This window comes from Taeniopygia guttata, chromosome 4 (genome assembly GCF_048771995.1).
Source record: "Taeniopygia guttata chromosome 4, bTaeGut7.mat, whole genome shotgun sequence".
NCBI classification, from domain to species: domain Eukaryota; kingdom Metazoa; phylum Chordata; class Aves; order Passeriformes; family Estrildidae; genus Taeniopygia; species Taeniopygia guttata.
In genome coordinates, this window is record NC_133028.1 from 64,161,399 (window position 1) to 64,182,630 (window position 21,232).

General features: G+C 37.2%; 1 protein-coding gene across 3 annotated transcripts; it reads right to left on the reverse strand.

Annotated features, from left to right (window-relative positions):
* Window positions 1–1,392: 1,392 nt before the first annotated feature.
* Window positions 1,393–21,220, reverse strand: ABHD18 (abhydrolase domain containing 18). 3 transcript variants are annotated; one of them, XM_072928771.1, is made up of 14 exons: window positions 21,068–21,220; window positions 19,007–19,146; window positions 18,061–18,169; window positions 15,446–15,530; window positions 14,837–14,937; window positions 13,169–13,247; window positions 12,992–13,078; window positions 12,476–12,501; window positions 10,485–10,623; window positions 8,650–8,739; window positions 8,270–8,371; window positions 7,027–7,402; window positions 4,840–5,002; window positions 1,393–4,201 (listed from the first exon to the last, which is right to left on the reverse strand). In XM_072928771.1, exons 3-14 carry the CDS (start codon window positions 18,150–18,152, stop codon window positions 4,150–4,152), a joined length of 1,392 nt encoding a protein of 463 aa, XP_072784872.1. In that variant the 5' UTR covers window positions 18,153–18,169; window positions 19,007–19,146; window positions 21,068–21,220; the 3' UTR covers window positions 1,393–4,149. The 3 variants fall into 3 exon arrangements, with proteins under 3 accessions (XP_072784872.1, XP_072784873.1, XP_072784874.1); XM_072928772.1 differs by lacking the exons at window positions 14,837–14,937; window positions 15,446–15,530; window positions 18,061–18,169; window positions 19,007–19,146; window positions 21,068–21,220 and adding an exon at window positions 13,501–13,622; XM_072928773.1 differs by lacking the exons at window positions 12,476–12,501; window positions 12,992–13,078; window positions 13,169–13,247; ... (3 more) ...; window positions 19,007–19,146; window positions 21,068–21,220 and adding an exon at window positions 11,037–12,466.
* Between the last annotated feature and the right edge of the window lie 12 nt (window positions 21,221–21,232).

Consider the following 21,232-nt stretch of genomic DNA (forward strand, 5'->3'; position numbering starts at 1 on the left):
ATTCCCACCACAGCTGATCCTTCAGGCAATGAAACATTTTTAGGATTATTCTGGAACCAGCAGTAGCAGATCAGTCCCAGGCCAGCTGGGACTTCAGGACTTCTACAGCTCAGGAACCTAAACAGAGCAGGAAAAAACAGGAAACTAATTAAGGGCTAATTACGTGGGGGCAAAAAAGCACTAAAGTTGATCAGTTACGTGGTACTTGAGAAGTCTTTGACCATACTTGCTTTGCTAACTCTGTAGGATGGAGCTTCCTGCAGACTTTTTTGGACGGACTGGGATGGAGAGGATATAAAAAACTGTTACAGTTGCTAGGACTCATCCTTCACATTTTGTCCACCTGTATCATCCTCTTTGTTACTTTCTAGTAGTGCAAATCAGACTTCTCTGGCTAAACTCTATTTCCTTCAGAAACACGGTACTTCAAATGTTCCCGTTTGGAAAAGGGGCTGATTTACACCAAATGAAACCAGGAGAATAGCAATTCTTATTGATGTTTTAATGCTCATGCTGTATCTTGTGTGGAAGCATCCAAGCCTACCAAGGAACACTTCAAATTCCAGGATTGCATGGAACAGCAGCATTTTACTTGTATAGGGTAAAAATTCAGGAGGAATGACAGGGTTACAGACCACCCCAAAGCTCCTTTCCATGCTGTGTAACTTATCATTACTGCCAAGCTGGCAGAGAACCTGACAGTCTGAGATAAAGAAACTTCCCTGCCCAACCAACAGCAATTCAGATCAACATTTAAAAAAAAACCAACACAAGACAGAAACAATTAAGATAAATTAAAAAAAAATACCTGCCTCAATGTGTTAGCAGCTATCAAGAAGAAATAGTATTCTGAGGATCCAAGGATTTTCACTCTTCTACTGTTTAGAAAGTATCTCAATTACAGGCATTTGATATTCCAGTAGGAAGTATGAAAAAAGCAGCAAGACTCCATTCCTTCATATAGTGTTTCCTTTCTGCAGACTTTCTGGAGTAATAAAACTCAAGTGATCTATCCTTGCTAAAAAAAAAAAAAAAGAAAAAAAAAATCCTGAGTGGTTCCTTTTGAGTTGGGGGGGGGGTATTGGCCATGGGAAAAAAAAAAAAAAAAGCTCCATCTGACAGTTATTAGATGTGTCCTGCACTGGCAAGTGTAAAACTGGAATCACAATGATACCTTAATTAGCTGATAAAGCTTATTTTCTTTACTAGGTTTCTAGGCATGTAGAAAAACATCAAAGCAGCACCAGTGTTTGTTGTGAGAAGCTTTTATCTTGTCCTGTAGATTACCTGCTCTCCTCGTGCTACAGCTCTAGTAGGAAGAGAAAGGATGACAGTAGAAGGCATTTTGAACACCTGTTAACAAGAGAGAACAAAAACCCCCTCACACCTAAATGTTTTTAGGACTTTTATTGAAAAAATTTAAAACCAAAAAATTACCAAGGCCAGTTTTACAATAAATTTAAGACATACAGAATAGCTTACCTGCTATACAGAGGAAACCTTGTTACAATACTTCTTCATGCAACTCCTGGATTAAAAACACATTCTCATTTAACATCAAAATGGATTATTTATACTTTCTTAGGATTTAACCTTAAAATATGATTTAAAAAGTTGATTTTCCAAGGGTTAAAAACACATACACAGCAACATTCCCCCATTCCCAGACCATCTCCCTATGTCTGATAACTGACAGAAATAGACCACTGAGCTCATTTTTCCTTTTTTTTTTTGTTATGCTAACCTGAGAAATTTCTTAAATAATGCTTACTGGGCTTTCATATTTGGCAACACGACTTCAGTTACAGAGCAAAGTGCAGTTCCTTATTCTTGTCAGAAATTTGTCAGACTTGAAAGACAAATTTGTCAAATTTGAAAAACTTGCCAATCTTTCACTGCTTGTCCCAAAAGACACTCTCAGAACCAGGAGTGGCATTTGTCCCAAAAGACACCCTCACAACAGGAGTGGTATTAGCCTAAACCTCCTTCTGTGCCCTTTTGGTAAGTTAAACCTTGTTAGTAATACCATCAGGACACTAACCTCAGGATGCAGAGTTCCCATCAGTTGTGTAATTCCCAGTATTGTGCGCTTTGAAAATATTTACTTTGGCATGTTATACTTTGTAGCAGAGTTGATTTTTTTTTGTGCTTACTCCTGGCCTTTACAAAATCTGTCTTTTCTCTCTTGCATGTATTCAAGCCCTTTCCCCTGCCACCAGTTATCTCCCTTTCTCATAGCTGCAACAGAAGCAGGACACAAAGCACACAATTACATTTAAAATGTGAGAGCTACAAAAGCTGCTGAACAGCAGACAGTGCTGTGGTAAAGCATTTTTAGTTGATGAAAATGCTTGTAAACCCTGTGAATCTTCAATTTAAAATTGAAGTCAAGACTTCAATTTTAAATTTGTAAGCTTGCTAATATTTAATTTCAAATCCTCCAAATGTTTGTTGTTTAAATGTGCTAGTCACTTCACAGTTGCTCCCCATATACAGAAGCAACATTCTCAAAAAAAATTATGAAAAACCACCTGAAGGAAGCAATTTAACTTCCAACAGACTAGAACCTCTTCTGCATTTTCAGTAAATTTGTATGTTACGTCATTTTGGTTATTTAAAATTGTTGCTCTTCAGTTTTATCTGAACACACCTGATTTTCAAATGAACAATGATTTCTTCACAGTTACTAGTCCTGTCTACCTGACTAAAATCCAAGAGAATATATAAACTCATCTTTGTTTGCTCCATACTCTGCCCACTAAAAACCTTTACAGTAACCACGGAGATCAAAAGTGCTTGACTGGAAAGGTGCAGAAGTCACACATCCTGAGAAATGGCTGGATGTTTGTTTCAGAATAATTCTGGTCATGACTGTACCAAATACTGTACCAAATACTTTCAAAATTCTCTGCAGATCAATTTTGAAAGAATGTTACAGGAGATTACAACAAAAAAAAAAAAAAAAAAAGGAGAGATACCCACACAGTTGGTACATGACAACCTTTTATTCTGCTGTAATTTGTTGGCATTTTTGATCCCAAAAGAGGAAACAACAGACTTTGGATTTTCTAAAATGTGCTCAAAATCCAAGTTACTTTATTTTCCATCCAATTAAAAAAGACAAGTGTTGAAAAATAAGGAGCAAACTTAACTATTTCAATAACCTTTAGTCTCATGTATCTTTTAAATTATACAGTGCAAGTGTATTTTGCATATCAGCATTGAGTGCACTTTAGAAAGGACATCTGTTGAAGTATTTCCAACAGGTCTTTATAGCACCATATAATCTGCTGTCAATTTAACTGCTTAGAATCAGCCAGTGCTTAGAAAGTAAAATCATATTTCTATTTCATCTATCAATCCAAAAAAAGAAAATAAATCTGGAAACTTATGTTATCCAACTGAATTAATGTAAACAATTAATTACCAGACACTTGATTTTCACTTATTCCAGTTTTGTGAACCTGGTTGATGAATTGCTACATGATCCTTCTGTAATGGCATGGTTTAATTTAGTGGAAGGAAAACTTCACAGACATACTGAATGAAAACATCTCTCTCTCACTTTTCCTTACATTGTCAAAGTCTCTCTTTCCAAGATGTGGCGCTGAGCCCTCTGCTAAGGCTCATTTGCAATTCCTAATTGAAGACAAAAGCAGTGACAAACATAAGAGGCTGAGTGCTGGCAAAGCCACAGTACAACACAAAAGGAACAGCAAGGCCATGAGGAAGCAAGAGGTAACCGAGGTATCTGGAACAAACCAAAACTACACCAAACACAAGAGAGCAGCTTAGCTCCACAGTACATTTTACATTCTTCCAATACATGATTGATCTGTTTTCTACTGACACATGATTCAGAATTTATTCAGAACTTAAGGAACACACCATCTGATTAGACATGAAGTACATGAACCACTCATGCACTGACAAAAGCTGTTGTTGTTTTTTCATAGGTAACGCCGAAGCAGCTGTGTCAGAATGGCACTGGGTTGAAATGAAAGCAATGCTGGTACTTTATCACTTCTGGTAATTGTTACCTACAACAGTCAGTGACCATCTGCTCAACACTACAAGAGGCTTGTTTTCCAAACATGAGTTCCAGTAAGCTGAATTACAAATGAGATCAGTTTGAATGCATTAGAAAGATCACATGGTGTATTTCTGGAGGAAGCGGTCAAATGCGTCATAAATTGCTTGTCTGAAAAAAGGAAAAGAGAAGAGAATTTGTATTATTTGGGAAAAGGCAGATATAAGTGGCATTTTTCCATATATTTACAAATATATCTACAAAGCTATCAATTTCAAGACCGTGTTCAATAAAAATGTGGTATCAGGTGATATTTTCTCCTTCTTTTATTTCTGGGATCCCTCACTTCAATCTAGTAATATATTTGTGTTTCAGGAATGAGTGGGACTATTTTCCAACTGTAATGCGAGTGGAAATGTAGACAGATTAGGAGTTTTCTATTCAAATACATCAGAGGCATGCACAGCTTGAAAATTTTGAGCAACTGCCACAAAAGTAAGGCTGAAGTTTTAAATAGCAGCAAACTACTGGTTAGCATACATTGACCCAATATAATGCTATTCTTTTTTGTTGTTGCTTAGACTTCCTAAATGATGCATTTAGTCTTCCTAATTCCTTGTATTTTAAAACTACCAGCACAAGTATTTAACTTTTTGAAAACTACAGAAGTGCACTCATATAACTGATTTACATAACTGTCTTTAGAAAATCAACACCTGATATTACTAAGGCATGAATTCATGTAAATACTACTTATTTAATTTTGATTAAATCTAAAGTTTAATTTTAAACCTTTCTGTTCACCTTACCTGAAGAGTCCTTGTTTAAAGAGGTAGGCACTGACATGACCTCCATCCAGATACCTGATTTCACACCCCGGCCAGATCTCCTGCAGGCTGCGTACGCCAGTGCGTGGAATGTAGGCATCTTCCTTGGCTTGTACTACTATGATTAAACTTGGGTCAACTGGAACTAAAGGAGAAAAAAGCACAACTGAATTAATCTGTTGTAAGAAATACAAACACAACAGCTGAGATTTCTGTTGTCAAAATGTTAGTTTCATAAAAAATTAAATTATTTCAAGCTTTAATAAAATCACGTTATAAAGTCTCCAGCAAAATTTATCTGATTTTTGATGTTACAGGGGTGAGGCCAACAGTGGAAAAACAAACTAGCCCTTACCCTTCCCACCCCTAGAGCAGAAATTCCTCAAAGACTTGTGAAGTTGACAGGAGAATTCTCTTTCCTCTTATCAACAAAACTCTATAGCATTCATGCCAATTCCTTGAGATCCAATTTTATTGGCAAAAAAAATCCTATTAAATTCAGGAGAGTAGAAGTTTCATATATTTTTTTCCCCTCAGGGAGGAAAAAATACAGCTTTTCATCCAAGAGGTCAGAAAGCACAGCCTATGTTAATTTTCTTTTCTGTTTCCTACATGGTTTATTTGCAACATAAAAACCCCAACATATTGTTATACATATTTATTACTCATAAGCAGAACTGCACCAATCAGATTACTAACAGGAATAACACCAGTATGATGTTGAGAAAAATAACACCAAAATTATGTTGAACAGAGAACATTTCTCCCTTCAAAAAGAAAATATGTGATATGATAAAGGGTGACCAGCCAAGATGTCTGGCAGTGGGGTGTCATAAATAATTTAAACCTTTCCTTCTTCTATATAGTAAATCATATATAGAGAATATGCAATGCTAAGATAAATTCAAGTCTGCCATTCAGTTTTCCATGAAATCTGAGTATTAGGCAGATTTTCTGAAGCTCTTGTCTGGCCTCACTCCAAGGATGCCCTGGCAGGAGATGCAAAGTCTCACAGAATGACAAAACCTGGTAGACAATTGACACAATGGACACCATCTCTTTGACAAGTGCATCAGGGTCACAAATCCTCTTAAGTTCCAAGAAAGGTCAATGCTTAGCTAAGCTATACCTGGGTAATAATCTAGATAAATAAGAACATCTGCACATGGAATAAAACTTACAGGGCTTTTTCTGTCTACTGAAGCAACTTAAAAGCTTCAGGGAAAGCACTTCACTGGTATACATCACAAGACATCTCTGGCTAGCAGTGAATCTACAAAAGTGTAGGTTCCTTATATTGTATGTTTCCTTTTATTTATTTTTAACATTTATTTAAATCTAAACGCTTGCACCAATGGAGCACAGAATGCCAGGATTAAGAAATGAGGTGGCACAGGAGCTCAGTACCAAGAAAGCTTTGACACTAAAAGACAACTCTGTCTGAAGTCAAAGCGTGTTGCAGGAGATGCTTTCAGCAGGTTCATGCACAGCCAAACCACGAACTGCCACAAAAGGAATTCCGAGCCCCCACTCCAGCAGAACCTTTTAAGGCGGCTCTAGGAAGCAATCACTTGTTAGCATTGCTGGAAAGAGTTTGCCCTGAACGCCAAGGAATGCTGGACTACAGCTCCCCCTGTATGCTATGCCTGTCCTGGGAAACTATTTACCAGCCTGCACCAGTCCAGAAAGACCCCCAAAATGTTCTTACTGGCAATATCATTCAAGCTTGGGGCTCAGCTATGCAGGCTACTTTCTATCTGAAGTCAGTATGAGATTTCTGCTTGAAAAACCTTATTAGAAGATTAATTAAGATCAATTACACCTAGGTATTACTCACATCACACAGGTGTTTTTCTTCCTTTAGATAATACTAATTTGCATTAACTCATATCTGAAAAAAGCCACTGCAAGGAAGAGGAGAAAAATGGGCAAAGATACTGAGAGGAAAATTTTTAATTAACTTTCTCATTAGTTGGTCATCAAGAAGAAACAGAAAAACAACTAGGAAATGGAGTAGTAAATAGACACTACAGAATAATACTCACAATATTTCCATACTTCAGCAAAGATGCCAGCAGGTTTACACTTGGAGAATGAAGAAAATTCCTTTCCCCCCACTGTATTTTATTCAACTTTCCAACATGCACATTGAAACGAAGAGATACATACCTGGGAAGTTAGCTACATGGGTACATTCATCCATTACTCCCTTCATGAACATTAAGGATTCTCTCTGCAAAGTATCACTCCTTCTTGTATTTATCCTGTGTCCCTGTGGGCTGCTTAAGTCTTTATTGCTAGTGCTACTGGTGGAAAAGGTTTGATTTATGCACTGCATTTTAGGAGCATCTTGCATTAAGAGTCTTTCTGAGGAGGCACTTAGAGCACTTCTATTTGTGGCAAAGTTGTGAACAGATTCTTTAGATACAGTATCATTCAAGGACTCAAAGCTGAATATTCTGGAAGCCATGTCCATGTCCGCCAGACTGTCCACATCGTCAGGGAAGTTCTTCACAAAGTCTTGTCCCATCTTGAAAGAATCCGTCTAAACAAAGACAACAATTAAGGGTTTCTCCTTTCAACCAGTTGGTTTATTTTATTTTTAAGATGAACTCATAAATTAAAAAAAAAATTTAAAAATTTTAAAAAAGACAGTACTAGCACTTATCACTCCTGTTTTCAGCACGTAGGTCATTCAATTAAATCCTGATCTTAGTAAATTATTCTACATTTCTGTCAGTTTAAAAAATGCAGGGGGTACTTACATATACAGAAGCTTGTGATACAAACAATTGTTTTTCTTTCTATATTAAACTCTGAATTTGTAATTACAGCAATTTAAGCTCAAATGACCTAATAATAATAGAAAAATTAACATATGCAACCAGGTCTAATGTTATGTTTAAGGCTGAAAAATTGACAGTCTCTAAATACTAGGGAGACACAAGCTGAACATCTTAAAAAAATCTTTCTTTTCATTTTGTCTTCTCCATCAGTGTTGCTGGAGTGTAATGGCAAGTGCCCAAGTAATAACTATCTGCACCCCAGCTCATCTTCTCCTGATGTGAGGTATTAGAAAAAGAACTATGAGAAAAGAATCTTAGGGGAAAAAAAAAAGGCATTTATCAGAATTTTGATAGAATACATTTTATGTTGTAGATTACACTAAGTGTGATCAAAGGAAAAACTTGTAGCAAGGGCTACACTTTAAACTCATTATACAACCTAAATATTATGTTTGTTTCTCAGGTTTTTCCTTCAAAGACTAAATTTATCAAAGCATAAAGAAACAACATGTCAGTAAGTTCCAACTTACAATTGTCTACTTTGAGAAGAAGTAAAATTAAGTTGGATTATTTGCTACACTTGCATGTGTAAATATTAATAGCAGAGTAAAATAAGTCATACTTACTCCACAATATTCAAGCATTTGAATGATTTCTTCTTCATACACAGTTTGTGTGAAATATTGTTTCTCCAGCTCTCTCCAGTTCACTGCCTTACTCAGCACACCCTGAGATGATAAAAGCATTCAGTACACAAGTAAAACCCAGAGGTCTTTCTAAAATAATGATACATGTGGGAAATTGACCTGCTCCTGTCCTGATTTTTTTAAGTGGAATTCTGTTCCCAGAGAGCCCTCAGAATTATTGCAATCAAGACACAAGCACATATTTTAACACAGGACATGGAAGCCCACTTCCCTTGTGGCCAGCCCAAATATTTTAATTAACATTTCTGATCATAATCTAACATATTAACAAAAAATGTATTTTATAATTTGTTAATTACCGTAGTGAAGACTGCAGAGGCTGTTGACCAGGAAAGACATGGAATCAATGGCAATGGTTTAGGCCAGTTTGTCACTGCCAGTGAAGCCATCTAAAATCACAAAGGCACATTTTATTACATATTTTAATACTGAGTTCGCAATATGGTAAAAAGAACTCTCTCATCTTCAATTTCTCTGTTTACATGGTATTTATGAAATACATGGTGCCAAAAAGTTAAGGACTGTGGCAGCTGGATATACTTTCACCTATTTAGAAGTTACTACCTAGTCTCCAGCGATATTTTAAAATATAAACGTTGCTCTGGAAAGGACTCATTTCAAGGCTGAATGTGATTTGGTTATAAGAATTCCCAATAGAATATTTACTAAATATTCCATTTATTACAATTAATATTCAATTAATTATATTTATAATCCATTAGTTATAATTATAAAAACTAATACAAGCTATTAGTTGTTTGAAACCATAAAAAAACTTCTATAAAACTTTCCCACCAAGCTCTTGCAAGTTTATCTCAAGGCAAAACAAAGGCAATCTATGAGAAAGACTATTTAAAATTCTATACCTTCGAAATTTGTACACAGGAAACAAAATTTGAAGGAGAATTAATTCAACATGTTAAGCATACCCTTTTTCTGTCCTTTAAGTTTGAATTATTACTTTTGCATTCGTTCTCAGAACATATTTTTGTGACTATTCTGTTTATCCCAGAAAAAGCCAGAGCAAGTAAGTTCAATGTACAGAAGTTCCCCATATTATATGTTCTTGACAAATTTTATTTTATTAATATGAAACACCTTGTGTCTGTTCTAGATGGTCCAATAAGTGGATTTATGCAACTGAACTATAATTCTATTTGTATTATTTTAATTTATAAAAAGTTACAAGAACACCACACATCTATGTTCTGATTCTCTCGAACAGTAGAAATCTCTCCCCTTTAGTAGAACAGAATCAATGCACACAAGCTTCCATTGTAAAACACACTCTACAGAGGATCAATATAAAATATCACTTATTTCATAGAAGTTTCTCATTCAGCAGGGTGATGTTGATGTAAACCAAAGGTTCTCTGTACATTTATGACATTTACAGTTATAAAACTGTGCTTTAGGCGAATATTTTCCTTTTGGGAAACACTACCATTACCAACATTATTTACTGAGCTCCTAACAAACAAAGAAAGGTGTGTTGTTTATGTAAGCTTTGCATCTGTGCCTCACAGAGCTGCGATAATCTGCACAGACACAAGCAGTAACATTTTAACTGTATATTAGTCTTCCAAGCACCTTAGTGATACTCCGCTGGTTTAGTCTGAGCATGCACAGTGTCACACAGAAAATGTTATGCACCTCACCACGGAATCTCTGATCAGTCCCAATGATCACTGACACCAAAAAGTCACCACAATTACAACATGCATACAAAGAGAGGGTATTTCACACAATACATTAAAACACAAAGGTTTAAGCAAGGAGAAAGGAGGAATAGAGGGAGAATTAGCAATCAATCAGTGCAGACTTTCTTTCAGCAAACATTTCCTCCCCCCACCCTTGTGGAAAAAAAACCAATTATGTGTAAGTTTATATTCTTATTAAGCCTGCTGGGAGATGGCTGACAAAGGGCTCTATGATTTGTCAGTACATATTAAGGATTATACTAATTCAGCACCACAGAACAGGAGAATTGCCAACAATTTGTTTCTCATGACTCCAAGTGTTTATTTTAAAGCACTTCTGAGATCAACACTATAAAACAAATTATTTCCGTATGCTACATGATCAAATGAGAAGTTAAAAAAAAAATTACTGAACAGGAGATATAAAAGCTTACATGTCCTCCCATGGATATTCCAGTCATCCCTAGTGGTCCATAGCCTTCTCTCTCTAGCCAGTGCAAAAGAGCTGCCGATTCTAGAATTAGAGCTCCTCCCATCACAAACAGGTCCGAGACATTTTTTAAACATGACCGTCTTTTCTCCCCAGAAAAGGAAAATAGAGGGTTTATTTTCTAAGATTAGACTCTGACAGTTCTTATCATTCTATACATACTTTTATACACAGCTTCAGCACAATCCCAGAGAATTTTGGAGCTGAACTCCTGTTGATTCAACAGGAGGAAAAAAAAAGCCCATATTTTCTGGCACTTGTAATTTTTTGTCCACATGAGGACTAGAAATAGACACCTGCCTATGCCTGTAATGTAATATCACTGACAGCTTGGTCTTTTGGAAACATTTACCAACATTAGCATCTCATTAGTAAGCAATATTCTGTCCTGTAAAGTTGTAACAGATATTTTAAAAATAGAATCAAAGTGATACAGTCCTAGGCATACACTATCTCGTTTGCAGAAACAAGTTTTGTTTTTTTTTTTCTTATTTACCTGTTTTACATCATTGAAAAATTGCACACAACATTTGAAGAGCAATCAGTATGTCAGCTTTGGAAGCACTCATCAGTGTCACTGTAAGACTGAAACTGTAAAGTGGGAAGTTTGTCACAATATTGAGAAATTCAGGCAGTGTACTGCAAAGCACTAAAACACAGAAGACACAAAACAAGTAGAAATCTATTTGGTTGAGCCGTCAGAGGGACTCTAAAAATAATAGACCTCTAACTTGGGGAGGGGGGCTGACTATTTTCAGGACCACAGCCAGGTTAAAAAGGGCTCCTGGCCTCTCCTGCCAGCATGCCAGTGTCACATTTGCGACACTCTGAAGCACAAGGACAAAGCTCACTGTGAAGTCACACAGAAATGAACATAGCTGCTGCACAGCAGCATTAACAGCCTAATGCAATTCTTTCCTACAGCTTAGTGAGATTCCTCAGCCCTCTGCAGCTGCTGTATTTATTGAACACTGTCAGCTGTTACACTGGTGCTGTGTAACCCTGCATTGGATAGTGACAATCACCTATCGGGGCATTAGACTGAGCACCACCCCCTTTGAAACACTGACACACTGCACAACTGAGAACACAGTTATTTAATTTATTCTTCTGCTTCAGATTCTCCGTAATTGGAAAATAACCTACCAATGGATGTATTCCAGCACACGCTTTCTCCTGTCATTTTCCTATAACCTTACAAAAAACACCTTCTCTGTGTCTTCTAGTCATGTTAAATGTCTGTTAGGATCAAAAAGGATTAAAACACCAACTCATATTTGGACTTTCAGAAATATTGGGAGACAAAGCTTTGCCTCAGACACATGTCCTGTTAAATTTTGATAAAAGGTCTGTGGTTTGGAAAATGTAAAAAGTAAAAAAACCAAGACTGTCTAATTAGGCTTCCAAATTCTAATTTAAGAAACTGTCTGAAAAAACAAATCCTGTAAAATACTGAATATTGCATAGGGTCCTGATTAACAACCGATCAACACCAGATTTATTCATATGCCTGTAAATCTCTAAAAGATCTTGGAAAAGCAAAATCCTAGCAATTATAATTTATATAAATTAAAATGGAAATATGCTATCTGAGCAAAGATTATTCAGAGCTGACTGAAATCTAACAGCAGCACTTGTACTGCAGTCGTGAGTCAGGAAATAAAATGGCCCTGGCTTGTACTCACACAAGATGTTTGCATCTCACTCATACTGCAAGTTCATCTTGTGCAAACTTTCCCCATCCCTGAGATCTCCTAACACAACACCAAAGCAGTTTAGCAAACAGCAAACAATTTCACATTGGCAGGTTACAAGTGGTTTTTGAAATGTTTTTTTCTTAATAAGCTATCAAAGTTTAAGCAAATTTTGGCTCAAAAGAGAAGAAAAGCAGTATTTTAAAAACACAGTATCCATAAATGTAACAGGAATACTTACAATTGATCCTTAGGTTTTCTACAGCCATGTAAAAGACTCCAGTTAAAGAAAGTAAAAAAGGCTTTATCAAAATTGGTAATTAAAAAAAAAAAGTAGATAAAATAAATAATATGCATACATAGCATGAATTAATTGAAATTTAGAATTTAAACTCCCACTGTTTAATGTCACTACATTAAATTCAATCTATTTCAATGATGCAGTTTGCAACACTTTACTGTCAGATATATGGGTAGGAAAAAAGTGTAACTTAATGAAACAGACTAATACTGTTATACAAGATGACAGAACAAAACTTTACTGTTTTTTAAAAAAACTCACCCAAATCTGAAGTGGTAACAGCTAGTTTCTCAGAAATTAATCTGAAGCACAATAGAATTGTGCTTCACATAATGGCCATACTTTCTTTGCTTCTACCCACTGGGTACCAAAAAGTTGGTGTTTTACAAGTGTGGTAACTCTTCTAGCTTCCAGAGAGGACGTTAGGAATAACTACTGTGTTTTCCACAAAAGGATATAGTAAGGATTTTCTAGCAACAGGGAAGCCATACAGGCTTCTTTAATCATTGGCCGTGCCATTAATGTGCGTCTCCTCCAGAAGTGCTAAAGACAAGATGTACAAACAATACAGATGAGGGAAAATTTATGATTGAGTTTCTCAGTAACAATCAATTTTACATTTTACACACTCACATGGTCTCCAGTGCCTGCTAAATGAATGCACACAGGTCTGTGCTTGCCATTCCATCTTCTGGGTATGATGAACTGAAATCTGTGAGGAAAAGCATCTATTTTAACAGAGTAAGAATATCTATTAACAAGCTGCATCAAGAGAAATTAATTAAAAAGCAAAACCAAAACAACATAAGTATTTGTAACCCACGCAGGCAAATTGCCAGCAATTCAGCAACATCATTTTTCATAACACATTCAGCAAACAAAGGAATCTGAAAGTAGGACAGAAGACAGGCCAAACAAGAAAAGGAGCCAAGATGAAAGATCATGTTCCTAAAAAAGACTACTACCTCATCATCACAATTTAAACTTTGCAGAGTGGAGAAATGCAACTTCAGATAAAGAGCAGCCTAAACAAGCATGTCCAGCTCTCCTAGGCATCATTGCTATTTTTCTCCAGAAGGCACAACAGCTGAAATTGAAGATTAAGATGAGTAATAAATAAAAAAAAAATCAAAACCCCAGCATACAAACCATGAAATTATTCTATACACTCAACATCAATCAATTAATGTCTTCTGCTGCTACAGTTTCAACTACTGAACAAAAAAATCCCTTCTGAGCCACACTATTTTCCCCACAAGATGGAGCACTGTTACCTGCAAGGCTGTTAAACCTCAGGAAATACATTTACACCATCTTGAGGTAAATCTGTACAGCTTTTCAAACTGTCACAATACTGGCCAAAGTAACAATTACCATAACTTGGCTACAAAGCACAAGAGAACAGAGATAAGGAAACAATGAGCATATTGCATTGTTCAGTATGGCACTAATTAATCTGATAATGTTAACAGTTTCATTCCCTAACCAGTAAAGGTGGAACAGAATTGATTTACTGAATTAAACCTTTTCTCACATTCCTTAACATTACATGCTTAAGCACATATATAAAACCACCAACCAGTATTTCTGACAAAATTTACAATGTCAGTATCAACCCAACGTTTATGTTTAAACTCAACTTTTATGTTTATGTTATTAAACAAAGTCTGGGAAAAAAAATTCATCATAACAGTTCAGCTCCAAACTAAAAGCAAACAGAAATGATGCTCCATTTGCAAACCCACTCCTCATCTGCAAAGAAGTGTTAGTGTGAAACCAGCACTGTTAGGGAACCCCCAGCTTCCTTTAAGAATGCGGTTTTTTAATCTTTGCTTGTTGCCAAGTAAGAAAGGAACCAGATTCTCTGGCTACAATAAAGTAAGCTTGCTACCTTATCACACTTACTAAATGTTTGTATTCAATGGACATGGAAAGCTGGAATGGCTCCTTCAAATACAACATAATATGCTTTAATATAAACAGCTTCACCTGCTACATATAAAACAATAATTACTGTTCTTCATTTCCAACATCCCTGTCATTTGCAAAAAAACAGACTAATAATTAAAAAAACTCAGGGTATTCCACAGCTTTGTGCAATATGATTTCTACACTAAAAAAAACCACAAACAAACAAACCACCAAACCAAAAAAAATAATACTTTGCTTAGTTCAAAAGATTGAACTATCATGTGAATAAGATTTTTCAGATTGTTTTCATTACACTCAATTAGTTGCACAATAAAACTACTTATCGGCCATTATTCCTCTGCACCACTAATTTCAGAAATATTCTCTTACCTTGCTACAAGAGATTCGACTGGCAGGATACCTGGGACACAATGAGCCAAGGGGGAAATGAAGTGCCCCTCAAGGATTTTACAGTCTGATTGTCCCTCCACCTGCAGAAAGAATGGGACAATAGCAATAAATATTATGTGTCTTTAACTTGCTCTGAAAGCAAATCTCTTAAAGTAGAATTTGTTATAGCATAAAAAATTTGCTTCAAAATCCCCAAAGCTTAGGCCTAATCCTAAAAATAGGAATACATGCTATAAACAGGGTCAAAACGCTTTTTTTCAACTTTGCTTTCATTACATAATCTTTTACAGGAATCAAACAAAGGTGTAATGCTGTCCCATTTTAAATACACTCAATAACACAAACTATGTTTTGAACACTTTTTGAGTTGTAGCATTTGATATATCACTGCCCAACTATTGTACTACTGGGAAAAAAAAAAAGAAAAAAGCAGTATCTGTACAGGCACTGCTTCAGTCTCTATTTCCTTCCATTCTCTTCTAGTAGCCTATAAAAGTAGTCTGGTGTAAATTACCAAGTCATTTCACCTTTATATACCCTTAGGAAAATAAATATAGTTAAATCACATCACCTCTTGATTTTAAGTACCTTGTCAATGAACACTGGGTAATCTTTTGAAACAAGCTTCTGACATTTTTCTCTGTTCCCAATAATCTTTCTGAATTCAAATATTCTGTTGAAAGGAAACAAGTAGAGAAGATTCAACTTTTAATCTAAAAAAAAGAAGAGACATATTTATATAACATTTCAGGAGCTAAAGTAAGCCACAAACAAATAAAAGTTATGAAGTCAGCATTGCATTTACAGATTAATCAGGCCACCATGGGGTAGGTAGCTGCCATAAGATGCTTTCAAGTAAAAAAAAAAGTCTCAGATAAAAACCAAGGGACAAATTTGGTTGCTTTCTTCTGCTACTTAAATGGGCTGCAGAGCCACACAGTAAATGAAACAAAACTCTTCTCAAAGGCATACAGTGAGAGGACAAGATTATGGAAGGACATGAACACTGAAGAGGCAACGGTCATGTGCTGCAGTGTAAGAAATCCCTTCTGGGGCAAAGTGAAAGATTGGTTCCACAGTAAAGCACATGAAAATACAGCCCAGGGAAACCATAAATTATCTTCATCCTCAAGGTATGAAGTGCCTGTCAGGTGAATGAAGTGCCAAGCAACTTGAAGAAACTAAGAAGTCGGCTTTGTTTTGAACAGGGATTTTGACTTGATGCCCTCACGTTGGCTCCTTCAACCTTAAATACTCTACAACTTGCTCATTCCTATGCTCATAAATACACACTTGACCTGGCATGCTAGAACAGTTTTGAGTGAAAAGTACAGAGGAATGATCTGTTCACCTACCCAACACCACAGAAAAACCAAAGAATGGATAGATAATCCGGTTTATCAGCACACAAAAAATAGCTCTACTTAATAACCTTTGCTTTTCTTATAGAAAACAGCAAGTGCATTAGGTATTTCTGAGGAAGCAAGGGTAAAGATGTGAGATGCAAGTGTGGAGGGTAAGCTAAAGAGATGTTTTGTTTGACAATAAAACTTCTAAAAATATTGCATTTATGTCTTTTTTTTTTAGTTAGGTGCATACTGAAGGCTAAATCTTGCCTCTACTGAGGAATTTCAACCCTTCCTAATGAGTTGAGGACAAAGAGTTAGGATATTACCATTCATCACATCAAGGGTGTGCACACAAAATTTCAGATTAGGCAGTCTGTCCTTCAATCTTATCTAAGATTGAATAATGATCACAGTGATGAGTTAACAAGTGAAAATAAAACCCCTCCTCCCACAAGGCAGTGTGAGAAGTCAAGAGGAGGTAGCATTCTTCCTTCTTCATCTAGGTCAAGCCAAGCTGCTGGGAAAGAGCTCATCTTTATCCCAGTCAGGGGCAACACATAGAAGAAAACTTTCTTCACCTCTGCAGACCAGCAAGCTTGCCTCCTGCTTCCCCCCCTCTTTGATCTGCTGGGAGAGGGTTTTTCCCCTGAATGAAGAAGGAGGAACTGTAGCTGATATCAGTGTTACCACCAGCAAATTGCCATTTGGTGTGGGTGTGATCACCCTCCAGAGCCCAGGCAAGCCTTGCACTGGGGAGCAGCAGCATCAGCCAGAGGCTCCCTGTATAGAGACAACACTTGGACTGCAGGGAGATGGAGATGGGGCACTGAAACTTCCCTGTGTCTCACCAAGAACCCAAAGGTCTTTAAAAGACAGGGTTTTGATAACATTAAAGTATCCCATTTTGGATACACACATGGAAGAGAATACAGAAACACTGTAGTCAAAACAAACCCCACTGGTTTTGGTTATTCCAATCAAAGTCAACATTCCCATTTTGCAGGAAAGTCTGCTACTTAAAAGAAATGTCAAATGAAGACAGACACACAAAGCATTTCCAGATCAGATCTTGGACGTGGACTTAAAAAAAAAAACAAAACCAAGCTCCCATAATACTCCACTGCTATCCAGTGCACAAAATTTTATTTCAGTAGCTTTCAAAAGTCTTTATTCATTTTCATATACATAAGAGTGAACTTAATAAATGCAGATTTATAATTTCCTATTCAAATACTCCACAATGCAGAATATATATATATATTGTCACTTCATTTTTATACTTAAGAAATACAAGTGCTCAACCTCAAGGTGTTAATCTCAATAGTAATTAACAAAAATAATCAAATGCTTAAAAATTAAGAGGTTCTTCCATTTTTTCTTATTTTAAAGACAACTAAAAAGAAAGTTTACAACTTTGGGCTGTGACAGAAACTTCTGATTAAATCTTACACTTTTAAAACTAATTGGGAAGTTACAGACTTATAGCAAGGACCACTTTAACGGTTTATTCTGCTGCAGAATTTCATCAAGTTTTTTTTTTTTTTGAAAACACTCCAGAGATGCTGTTTCAAGTATGTAATCAGATAAACATAAGTAAAAATATAGTTGTACCCATAGACATTCCCTCAAGAAGAACCTCTTTAAAAAGGAAAAAAATTCCAAATCCCTTTAAGGCTTCTTTTAAATCCATCTTTCTATCCTTGGTATAGAAACACATGATTTCTGAAACAGAACCAACTTAAACCCTTTTGGTATTTTAAATACAGGATAGCAATTACTGTTGCTACTTTAAGGGTTGGGTTATTTTCTTGTAATGCAACATATAATTTATGCAGTTACTTTTTAACAAGTCACCTTTTCAGATCCTCTGGTTTTCCCCATCCTCTGATGAAAAGTTTAGTGAGGAGAAGTTTTCGGTACAAGACATCTAATTTACTTACACCCATTAGCAGCACACTGTCATCTAAGGGAAAAAGCAGAGGTAAAAACAATGCAGTTAAAGTCTACATGAGTGGCAAGTTCATTGATTGTAACACAAAGTGGTTTCTTATTCTGGTTTCTGCATCAAGGAAAAGCCATCTAATGTATTCCAAGAAAATTATCTTGATATTCAGGTCAACTCTTTTCATTTTGAACAAAATATAAAGGCAGTTGATACAAAATGTAGGAATTTAAAATGCTGATTAAAATCAGATATTCATTTCACCACTGCTGACAAGCCAGCTAAAGAGGCACACTAGGAGTACATCAAAACTACTTTTTAAAACTACATCTTCAACCAGTCCTAACTGCACTGTACTTGAGCAAAGAGTAGCACCGATCTCTGTCCTCTCAGTAGAGCTACGATGGCCAAACTCTTCAGCCAATGTGGGCTGTCATAAACACATCTCGGAATGGGAGCTTGAAACAATGGCTGGGTTTAAACCACTAGAAGACTTCATCTCTTCATCTTCTTAGTGGAGAGAAGGAGATAGAGAAAAAGAGGAAGGAGTGAGGGAGAGAAGGAGGTAAAGAATCTAACTCCAGTCACTGCTGCAGAGAAAGCTCATTTTTGTAATCTTGCCTTCCTTGGTGTGGTAAACATACATCCTATATATGTTTACCTTATTTTATCTGTTTCTTTCCAATATTTCTTACAGTTTTCAAACTGATGCTCCTCCCATTCCTTTCTGGGAATAAATCACACCCTCAAAATCCCTGCCAGGATAATTACTCTTTCAACAAATACACCAGCTCAAACAAGAGCTAAACCTAATGAGATTTTAGGCAAGCTGAGTATTATTTTCAAAGCGATACTTACTGACATGAACAGGGAGCCACTGATGAGCTCTTCCAACGAGGAAGGGGAAAAAAAAACACTACTAAAACCAAAAATTTAAATCTGGTTTCTTGGTCAGCAGGATACAGGTTACTCAATTAAAGTCCAGGATCTGTGTACACCTAAGAAAATAACAGATTAAATAATCAAACACTTGGTTAGTGAGTTTACTCCAGACATTTTCTAGTATTTCCAGATCCCTCCACACTAAATGTACTCAATAATCTCGTCACACTCCAAAGTAGTGTAATTTAATTTATGGGTTTTTTGAAATTTTATTTTCATCCAAAAGCACGTGTTCTGCCACACTCCAATATGGTCATTTTTAAAAATAAACTTGTTTGATTAAAACAAGTCAAAATTGATATCAGATTAACAAAAACATTCCTCTGCACTTCTAGAAAGCCAACATTTACAAATCCATATACAGGAAAAAAAAAAGAGAACTCTCTTTCTAGAGAGCACCTAGAATAAATAAACATCAGAAGAGAAATTATAGGCACTTGAATTTTAGAACAAGCATGCTAGAAAGCCACAATGGGTCTAGGCTCAATAACTACAGGGTAAAAATAAATATGTGAAATTAGCAAAAAGTCATAGGGGGGACACTTTGTTTTAAAAACATGAAGGTGGAGATTTTGCTTTGAGTCCAAAGTCTGGCCTGAAAGCTCTCTGCTGCACCAAGGGAGTGCCAAAACAACTTTCTAGGCAAGTACATTATATTTAAATGAAATATCGATTGAGGCAAAAGCATTCTCTCATCCTCTCTTCAGCTTCATTGATGGAATGGAGACTCTGAAGTAACTTGAGATACTTCAATTAATCAGAATCAAGATAAAAGCACTACTGGAAAGAGTATAGGAAGCACTAAAAAAAATTTAAAAATATTCCTAGTATGTGAAGTATGATGCACAGAACTTTTCAGAAATATCACTGAGATAAAAAGTTTGGGAGGATGGCCCCTACTGTATATATGTGTATATATATAACAAAAGGGCAGGACATGCTCCAGTCACTGCCCATCCATGCCTACAAGGCAAGACAATTACAAACACTTTTACTGCCAGGAAAGGCAAATCCAACTGCTGGAAGCTGAAGTTTTATAATTTCACATTAACAGGAGTATTTCAGCAGTCAGGATTTGAAATGAATGAGAGAATCAGGAAAGGCTGTTTCATTCTGAAACAGCACACATGCCACATCCCGATCCCACTGTGACACTGGTCAGCTGGAAGCAGTGACCTGATAACGATGCTGTGGAGCTGTGTGGCCCAAGAGACAGGATCTGTGTCACGCATCTTGAATGAATATATTGTTAACACAGAAAACTTTACATAACGTGATCTGTGAATGGAAACTGCAGCAGATACAAAGCATGCTAAGAAGAAACATAGAAACAGACACATAAATTAATCCAAAATCCAATATATAAAAGGTATATTGCTTTTTATCCGTGCAAAAAGCTTCAGTTACAAGAAAATCAGCCCTGGAAAGTACACGAGGACTTCACATCCATGTATAGGATAGAAACTACACTGTGGGCCTTGTGTGAAAATGCTCCCTCCCAGCAGCCAACCTGAAAAAACCAGGGAGGCTGTTTGAGAAGGCGGAGCTGTCAGCTTCCCTACCCTCTCTCTCTATTTTAAAAAACCTCTCTTACAGTTAACGCTAGGCCCTTTTCTTACAGAAGAAATTACTGCTTAGAAATCAATGAGATCACACAGAAGTCACGCCAAGACAGACATAAGCCCCACAGCAACTCCACAGAACGGGACGGACAAACAACGGGGCCTAAAGCAGGGCTGCGAGCAGCCCCCCGCACTCCAAGGGGCAGCTGCGACCCCCGCTCCCAAATCTCTGCCACCTCTATCCCCCGGGACCCGCGGGAAGGGGCGGCAGGAGGCAGGACACAGCCGCCGCGACCCCACCTCCCCCGTGCCGGGCATCGCCGTGAGGGGAGAGCGGCTCCGGCAGCTCCTGCCCCCCGCGGCACCGCCCCCGCCGCTCCCCCGGCCCGGCTCGCGAAGGTCACCCGCTGCTCACCCGAAGCGCTGCCGGTGCTGAGGCACCACATGGGAGGGCGGGAGCGGGAAGCGGAGGCAGACGAAGAGGAGAAGGAGAAGGAGGAGGGGAGGGCGAAGGGCGGGACGGGACGGACGGGACGCGGCTCACGCGCGCGGGAGGCGGGAGGCGGCCGGCCCCGCCCCG